At 42.2% G+C, this 9607-nt stretch overlaps 1 protein-coding gene across 1 annotated transcript; it reads right to left on the bottom strand.

Moving 5' to 3' along the window:
* Positions 1 to 5277: 5277 nt before the first annotated feature.
* LOC147443885 (uncharacterized) lies at positions 5278 to 8384 on the bottom strand. Its single transcript, XM_086526693.1, has 2 exons — positions 6812 to 8384; positions 5278 to 6546 (listed from the first exon to the last, which is right to left on the bottom strand). Exons 1-2 carry the CDS (start codon positions 8076 to 8078, stop codon positions 5996 to 5998), a joined length of 1818 nt encoding a protein of 605 aa, XP_086382819.1. The 5' UTR covers positions 8079 to 8384; the 3' UTR covers positions 5278 to 5995.
* Positions 8385 to 9607: the final 1223 nt, after the last annotated feature.

Raw genomic sequence — 9607 nt, 5'->3', positions numbered from 1 at the left:
CAGAAGGGTGGACTGGCTTGGGAATTGGTACAGCTTGGAGAACTTGCAACTTGGTTTATGCGGTCATCTCTTGGAGTGCGACAAGGATCCCCAGATTTCTAGATCTTGCATCTTACATGGCCCCCCTTGCTCGAGCGCCAGTGACAAATTGAACGACAATGAGTACGCTCGTTGGAATTTGATCATGCAATTTGGTTCTCATGGAAAGGCTTATGGAAGGGACTCAAAGTCTCGTCCCATGAGGGATCCCAACAATAGGTACACTCGCCTTCAAGATGATGAAGATCTCAAATTGTGTGTCGATTGGGATGCGACTAACGCGAAGGCAATGTTGGCCATTGCAGAATCTCTTACAAAGGACATTTCTCTAGCCATTCAAGCTTTGAACACTGCCAACAATTTGTGGTTCAAGCTCGTTGGAATGTTTGATCGAAATTCTATGATGCAAAGAGTCACCCTTCTTGGACGGTTATTTGCCATCCAGTTTCCATGAGGAAGTTCCATGCAATTATTTCTTATGAAGGCTAAAGTTATTCATGATCAACTATTGGCTATGAAAAGTGCACTAACGAGTACTCGATTAGCTGCTTTGGTTCTCACAAAGCTGCTTGAGGCGTATGAAACGGTGTCTAGGACACTTCGGCTACAAGTCACAAAGGAAAATTTGGAATTTGATTCTCTCAGCTCTTTTCTCATTGAGGAGTAAGCCATGTTGAGAACTCAAGGCAACATTTAGATTTTTGAGATAGGTGGGGAAGCACTTATTGCTTTGGATTCCAAAAAGAAGACCAAGAACCGTTGTTACAATTGTGGAAAGCGTGGTCATTTGGCTAAGGATTGCAGATTCCAAGGCAAAGAGAGAGATTCTACAAAAAACAAAGGTAAAAGCAAGAATCACGAGGAACGCAGTGATAGTGACTTAGGGAAGGACAACAAAGAGGCTTCTAGTGTAGTGGAGTCTATATTGACACGGACTCCTGCCTTTTAGTCACATGGAGACCAATGCCGCCACCAGCTTCAACACGAGAGACTTGTGTGGCAGAGAGGGGCAATAAGTGTTTCATATAATTAATTTGGATCCTTTTGGAGTTCAAGTTATCGGTGTCTGAACCCGTGGGTCGAAGTTCAAGGCACATGCATCTATCAAGGAACTAATCAGACATATCTAAAACACTATGGAGGAGTGCACCAATCCATTGTTGTTGGGACATAATTTGTTCCACAATTCATTATCTTTGAAGTATTTTGGACATGATGTGTTCACAAACACAAATGGGGATTCTTGGACGTAGTGTGGTCTCCAGCTCAATTTTTTCTCAAGTACAAAGTTGAGGGTAGCAAAACCGAAGTGTATCCAATTGATGGCCACTCCTGTGGTATCCATGGTAGCTTCTTCATCGACTTGGTCTCACTATTTATGTCCACTATTAGTTGTAGAGAGGGTGTTAAAGTTTAGGCATCTCAAGTGAACTACATGATGTGTTCCCATTATTTATTTTGGCATTTAGGTATTTATTTTACTTATTTGTCAAAGTCTAGGTAGGGAAATTTATTGAGGTTGGCATATATGCAATCTAATGCCTCCATTGTATTATACATTCAATTATTCACTGTCAGGTTGATTGGTCTAGGAGTGAGTGAGTGTGTGTGTGTGTGTGTGTGTGTGTGTGTGTGTCTCCCTCTCTCTGTCTCTCTGGATTGCTTTGGATTCAGGAAAGAAGACCAAGAACCGTTGTTACAATTGTGGAAAGCGTGTTCATTTGGCTAAGGATTGTAGATTCCAAAGCAAAGAGAAAGATTCTACAAAGGAGAAAGGTAAAAGCAAGAATCACGAGGAACGCAGTGATAGTGACTTTGGGAAGGACAACAAAGAGGCTTCTAGTGTAGTGGAGTCTATATTGACACGGACTCTTGCCTTTTAGTCACATGGAGACCAATGCCGCCACCAGCTTCAACACGAGAGACTTGTGTGGCAGAGAGGGGCAATAAGTGTTTTGTATAATTAATTTGGACCCTTGTGTTGGAGTTCAAGTTATCAGTGTCTGAAGCTATGGGTCGAAGATCAAGACACATGCATCTGTCAAGGAACTCTGTGTGTGTGTGTGTGTGTGTGTGTGTGTGTGTGTGTGTGTGTGTGTGTGTGTGTGTGTGTGTGTGGATTGCTTTGGATTCCAGAAAGAAGACCAAGAACCGTTGTTACAATTGTGGAAAGCGGGGTCTTTTGGCTAATGATTGCAGATTCCAAGGCAAAGAGAGAGACTCTACAAAGGACAAAGTTAAAAGCAAGAATCACGAGGAATGCAGTGATAGTGACTTAGGGAAGGACAACAAAGAGGCTGCTAGTGTAGTGGAGTCTATATGGACACGGACTCCTACCTTTTAGTCACATGGAGACCAATGCTGCCACCATCTTCAGCGCGAGAGACTTGTGAGTGGCAGAGAGGGGCAAGAAGTGTTCGTATAATTAATTTGGACCCGTGTGTTGGAGTTCAAGTTATCAGTGTCTGAACCCGTGGGTCGAAGTTCAAGGCACATGCATGTGTGAAGGAACCAATCAGACATATCTAAACACTACGGATGAGTGCACCAATCCATTGTTGTTGGGACAGGATTTGTTCCACAATTCATTATCTTGGAAGTATTTAGGACGTGATGTGTTCACAGTTCACAAATGGGGATTCTTGGACGTAGTGTGGTCTACAGTTCAAATTTTTCTCAAGTACAAAGTTGAGGGTAGCAAAACCGAGGTGTATCCAATTGATGGCCACTTCTGGGGTATCCATGGTATCTTCTTGATCGACTTGGTCTCACTATTTATGTCCACTATTAACTATAGAGAGGGTGTTAAACTTTAGGCATCTCAAGTGAATTACCTAATGTGTTCCTATTATTTATTTTGGCTTTTAATTGTTTTACTTATTTGTCAAAGTCTAGGTAGGGAAATTTACTGAGGTTGGTATATATGCAAGTTAATGTCTCCATTGTATTATACATTCAATTATTCATTGTCAAGGTTGATTGGTTCAGGAGTCTCTCTCTCTCTCTCTCTCTCTCTCTCTCTCTCTTCGCATCTTCGACTTTGTCAGGCACTTTTCTATACACTATGTGCTAGCTCTAGTGTGAACACACTTAGGACCGCCGTTGCATTTTTTCCCTCACTAGGAGTTTTCTCCCCTGTGCATTATATATACATCCATCATTCTAGGGGTTGACTTATCTTTCTATTGTGCACTGAGCTATTCACTCTTTGTTGTGTGCCGTGGAATTCTTCATCTTCTCCAAGCTGTGTGTGCATCTCTGCAACCCTAATTCCAACAAACTCCACAAACATGTTAAGGTCCTTTTTGCACAATGTAGTCCACACCCTGTGCACAAGCACCCAAAACTCAACACCCTTGGGTCCATGGCAGGAGATGTGCTCGCTATGGCCATACGACACAATGCTACAAGTACAGCTATGTCCACAAACTGCTTTTCCAACTATGCCAACAAACACATTTGATGTTCTGATTCCTAATGTCTTTGCCCCAAATGTTTGAATAAGAGTCACAACACTGCAAGTAATTAGATTTCTCACCATCATCACTTGCAATTATGACTTCAAATTCCCTTTTCAAATTTTCAAAAATATTTGTGAAATGACTTCATGCAAATCCCACATGCTAGCTTTCTTCCTATGCTATTGGTCATATGCTTCGTTAGCACAAAACGTGTGCCACGTAACATGCTTACTCCCTTTGGACTTGATGCCCCATCACCTTCAATAACATGTCTTTGACCTTACCGTCAACACTCCTTCAAGGTCTGCTCTCAAATTGTATTGTGTTGAGGTATATTCTATTAGAGACTTGTGTTCATTGTATCAAATTCTCTTTTGCAAATTTTTAATCATCTTTTTGAAAGCACCCAAGTACTGTGTGTTTGCTACAAGGCCCTTTTAAGTGAGATAAAAAATGGTTTTCGTGTGAGTCTTTCTAACCAATACTTTATGAACAGATCAATTTTCTTTAGATCAATGGAGAAATCTGGTTTGTAGATCATCATAGAAAAAGTTATTGAAGAACAACCAAAGATATGGTGGCAAAAAAGAGCTTAAAGGGTAACAAAAAGAGGTGCATAAAGTTTTGTCACAAGCCTTTGAGAGTTGTTCTAGTTTGGTAAAGAGTGCACCATGCTTCTAAGTCCACAACACAATTAGATTCTTCATTGCCTCTTTAAACTACTCAAAATTAAAATTTGTGAATTTAACATAAAATTCTTATAGGAAGATAGTCCAAAGACCATGGACAAGATTGACCATATGAATATGCCCAAAGCAAGATTTTTGCATGGATAGGAAACTAACTAGAAGAATTTATAGTACAACTTTGGTCAAATTTAGAAAGCTTTCAAACAAGAAATGATCTGTTTGGCCTACTAAGGGATTGAATGAAGGGATTGAATACAATTCTAAGGCTTTGGCTACTTTGGGGAATGCACATGAAATTAAAGCGAAATTTCGAGTTGAGAGAGGCCTTTTAATGGCAAGATCATGTGTTTCAAACTAAGCATTGAAACTACAATTATGCCCAAGGCAACATAATTGCAAAACAAAAGGCAAAGTTCCAACTAGGCCGTGCAAGCAGCTAAGCCTCACATACTCTTAAGCCTTATGGCTCTTAAGAGCTAGATAAAAAAATTTCATTACATAGTGCAAAGAAATCAATCAAGAAACACTAAGAAAGGGCAAATGTAAGGTAAAGGTTGAAGTGCTTTGTAAAGAATGGACAAATTACAAAACTTTTAAAAGAAAAGAAGAAAACTTTTAAACTAAGCATGCATGAGGTTTACTCACCCAAAAAAAAAAAAAGTGATAACTAAGGCTTACATGAGCATGCACATACATACACCTTGAGCTTTACTTGTCAAGCCTGAATAGGTGGGATTGATGGCACGAGTGTCAACCCTATAGTTGCCGTTGTCGTGTTAAGATCTTCCATTGGAAACACACCATTGCATTGTCACAATGCAATGTTCGGGAAAAACCATTTTCCCAAACATACAAAATTCCTTTTCTTGAATTTGCCAAGAGGAAAATTTAGAAAATTAGGCTTATTTTGCAAGTTTTTACTCTATTTTTCTCTATTTTGGGGCAGAATTTCTCCCTTTCCCGTTGCCCTCAACCAGCATTTTTGAAATTGAAAACGGCATGATATTAAGCTGAGACACATTTTTCCCGAACATTGTTGACACAAAGTGTCATGGTTACAAACCCTACCTCAAAAACAAGTAGCGCTCTAGTCTTTAACAAAGATATTTGCTTTTTTAGCTAAGAGACATACAAGAGCTTGTGTAATGGGCTTCAAAGTTCAAACAAAAGCTATCAAGGACAACAAGAGAAAAAAGACCTAGAAAAGTTAAAATCCCTCTGGATCGATAGAGAAAGAGCACTAGATGAAAAGGACTATAGGGATGCCTGTACAAGAAGAGTAAGTTGAACCAACTGCAGGGCTGCAAAAAGCTGCAACTAAGCCATCAATTCCAATGCAAGCAAACCATTTTGTCTGGTAGGTAGGTGGTGGGGGGGGGGGAGGGATTGTTTGATATTTTTAGTGCATCTTTCTTGTTAAAAGCAAAGGAGGTATCTAAGATTCTTTGTCCCTGTGAACTTTTCTCAAGGTCCAGCTCTAGCTCTGCTTGCCTTCACATAAAGGCCACTTTGCATTATTCATCAGATTCAGCTTGAAACCTGCAAGACTGCTGCGAGAGAATCATCCATTGATGGGACGTCCAGCCCTCTTTAGCCCGCTATCCGCTCGATGCAAATTTTGCACAAGACTCTGTACAGAGCACTAATATGTCTTCCTCATCCAGCTCGAGGCACACAACCACCATTCCCATCTAATATACACTCGATATGCCCAGCCCAAGAATGCACAACCCATAAAGACACCCCACAAGGGGAACCATATGACTAGGCTATTCAGCAGCAAGAATGTGGCTGCAGGGATCTCACCTACATGGAGCATATTGGGCACATGATAAGACCATTCTCGTTACAAACTGGACAGCGCAACACTTCATCATAGTGGTTGCGCACCTTGCAGCTGCCATTACAGTTCAAGCAAGGAACGAACCTCACGTCTCCACATCCATCGCACACATTGTGACACATGCCCATAGATATCCCGTCCATAAACCTTGCCAGTTTTCCATCTTCGTGCAGCTTCTTTACCTCCTCTGCACCCCCAATGTATCTACCCTTTATAAAGAGTTGAGGCACAAGTGTTACACCCTTCACCATGTCACCCAGCAGATCACGAAGTTCTTCTTTGTATTTTGAGTGCATCCATACATCCCTCTCATCAACATGTACCCCAAGGCCCTTCAAAATGAGTCGTACCGTGCAACAATCCTCATAAGTTTTCCTAACTCCTCTCAAGCTAGTGTAATAGAGGACCACTTTGTCAATCCCTTGAGGTGGACATCGTAACTCATACCAGTGTAGAAGTACTGCTGCATCCTTCTCTTCCTCCTTCACAGAGGCAGTTGCACATGGAAGTTTATCTGTGACCGGCAAATTTCAGCAATATCATTAACATGGCTCCATGAAATCTTTATCCGATTACAACTCTACATTGTTATGTAACTCAATCTCGATCAAGAAGCGATCTATGTGAAATGCACCGCAAACCATGTGGCAATAATAATAAATATATAAATGCAATACAATTCAATGCATGTAATATAAGGCTACTACAACACTGTCCCATCAATCATGGCTATAATTCAAAGCACCATATAGCCAAAAAAAGAGATAGGCAAGCGTTACCTTGCTTATGCAATTGAGGCCCACTTTCTGCATCAGAGGCCATCTCAGACAAAGGCCAGGTATTGTCTGAAGAAGATGAATTTGTTGTGTTTTCATCCATGCTTTGCTGTAGCCAATCATCCTGTGGAAATTGCGACGTTGCCTCTACAGCTTGCTCAAACGTTGCAATAAGAGCCGGATCAAATAGCTGTATATCTGAACCTTTGAGGCTATCCATACTCTGTTGCCTACTCCATTTTCTTCTTGCACCAGGGCTCCCACTACTTCCATCGACGGATATCTTTTGCAATCGCAATGTCTTACTGTCGAAGCTCAAGCTTGCTACACGGAAGCGACCCTTCTTTGCCAGACGGGACACATAGTAAGATGGCGAATTTACAGGACTGAGCAGAAGCTTAAGGCCCGTCGAGGAGCTACTGTCGAGAAGATCCCCTGATGAAGTGCTCTTTGAGTCTTCTAGTTCAAAGAGTGAGCTGCAAGATGATGGCTTTCTTATTGAATCAGTAAAATGATTGCAAGACAGTGTCCTTCTGGGTGACCGGTCAAACGGAGAGCTAGGTGCACGTAGAGGGGAATCTTGACACAAATGCAAGCTTTCTTTCACCATCGGGATTTCTGACTGCTTGTAATATTTTGTCCACACTGGAGATCCTAAGTCAGAGAGCAATGGATCAGTTGCATATGGCATACGCGGTGATTCACATGATGCAATATGCAACCCACTCGTCACATGTGTGGGGATTAAGTCCAAAGATCCGGCTCTTTTTAACATCCTGAGCTTGCTATCTCCATATCCAGCTGTAGAAGACAAATGCGCATTGCGGCCTCCCTCTTCAAGACCATCCATCAACTCCCATGTGTTGATGGTCTCCATTGCATGTGAATTACATGTTACAGCCGAAAGGAGCAGAGAGTCCTCTTCATCTTTCTTCTTCAAAGGCTGCATGAGTGCACACGCTGCAAGATGCTTGGCATCAAGCCCAGGAAAAAATACAGAGTCATTGTAGGCTGCCTGCAGTGCTTGGAACTTCCCTGCTTGTCCTTGGAAGCTTAAGAAGCTGCCTTGAGACGGTGATCGTTCTGTGTTCAAAAGGCCATAAGAGCTTGATGTGAGAGAGACTACATGCCGACTCTCAATATCCTCATCAGGGTCATGGCGGCGGGCATGCTGACTTGATGAAGAAATGCAAGGTTTCAGAGAAGGCAGGTGGAAACACCAGCCAGCAGTACTAGGGGGGCTGCATTCCTTGGAAGAGACACAACCCATCACGCAGATGAATAAGGAGTAGATAACCCAGAGCGCTCTTTCGCTCTCTCACACCCACACCCACACACACAGAGAGACGGTATATACAGGGATACTGCTGTTGAGCGTCGGGTACAAGCGCTGGAAGGGGATGATTGCAGAAGATGCTCTCTCTCTCTCTCTCTCTCTCTCTATGTATGTGTGTGCACTGTGTGTGTGTGTGAGCAAGAGGAGAGGAGGGAAATTGAATCAAGGCGGCAGATCATCAGAAAAGACAAGGAGAAAGGAAAGGCAAAGGCAAAGGCAAACCATCAACTTTCAAAGTGGGTTGTGTTCAGGTTGTTGTTCGCCATTTTTATACAATCGGCTTGTCGCCATCCACTTCTCCCATTGTGCAGCTCATCTCTATTTAAACCACCTTGGTAATAGTAATCATTTATCCCCAAAATTTGCATTATTTAAACAATTATCATTAAAACTTAAATTTGAATTCTGCTCATCACTATTTCAATATTGGGCGAAATTCCAAATTTGAAAAAAATCATTTTCTTTTCTAGCACTCGTGCAGTTTATCGAAGTGTGGACCCCTAAAAAAAAAGTGGGGGAATTTTGGGAGTAAAAGGTAAGCATTTAATGGGAGATTGGGTTTCCATTTTTTTAAAATTAAATCACACAATTTACCACCCACTCAAAACAACAATGTGCATTGTGGAGTGCAGGCCAGCGGGGCCTTGATGAGGCCGTCCACCACACTCCCCTGCCTCGTTCTCTCTCTCTCTCTCTCTCTCTCTCCCCCATGGGCCATATCTTCTTCTTTGGCTCTCTCTGTCTCTCTCTCTCTCACACACACACACGTGACTCTCTCTCTCTCTCTCTCTCTCTCTCTCTCACACACACACACGTGACTCTCTCTCTCTCTCTCTCTCTCTCTCTCTCTCTCTCTCTCATATATTGGTCACTATGGCTCCCTTTATAACTCCATAACTACATAACTAATTGCCTTTACCTCCTAGGCTAGTTGCTCTCAGCTCTTTGTCTGTGTTCACCTCTTCTCATAATGTACCTCCCATTCTTGGTACATCTCTTATGATTTCCTCATGTCAACCTTCAAGCTTGCCCATCGCTCCCTCTTCAACTTTATAGCAACCGTGCATGTGACCTTGGCTATGTAGGCTCCCCTCTAGAGGCTCTCATGGAACCCTCATGCATATTTGTGCCATCCTCGACCTTTCTAAATGCCCTCCGCTGAATTCTGTATTTTGCCATAATATGTATCATGATCTATTTAAATAGGGAATCTACTCAACAATTGTAAAGGATGTAATTAGCTTAATAAGCACTATCGAAAGATATGGCAAAATGGGCGGTGAACTCTTCGGTGAGCTGAAGGAGCTAAGCAAAATGCTCCAAGAGGCTTGATAGGAACACTAAGAGATGAATATGACATTGTTTATTTTGAGGACTAGTATGGCCAACGGCCTTCGTCGCCCCTCTCTCTCTCTCTCTCTCTCTCTCTCTCTCTCTCTCTCTCTCCACGCTCAATCCCCTAT

The sequence above is a fragment of the Adiantum capillus-veneris genome, chromosome 13 (genome assembly GCF_014529385.1).
Source record: "Adiantum capillus-veneris isolate H3 chromosome 13, ASM1452938v2, whole genome shotgun sequence".
NCBI classification, from domain to species: domain Eukaryota; kingdom Viridiplantae; phylum Streptophyta; class Polypodiopsida; order Polypodiales; family Pteridaceae; genus Adiantum; species Adiantum capillus-veneris.
Note: the sequence above shows the minus strand (reverse complement) of the source record. Positions and strands in the feature narration are given on the sequence as shown.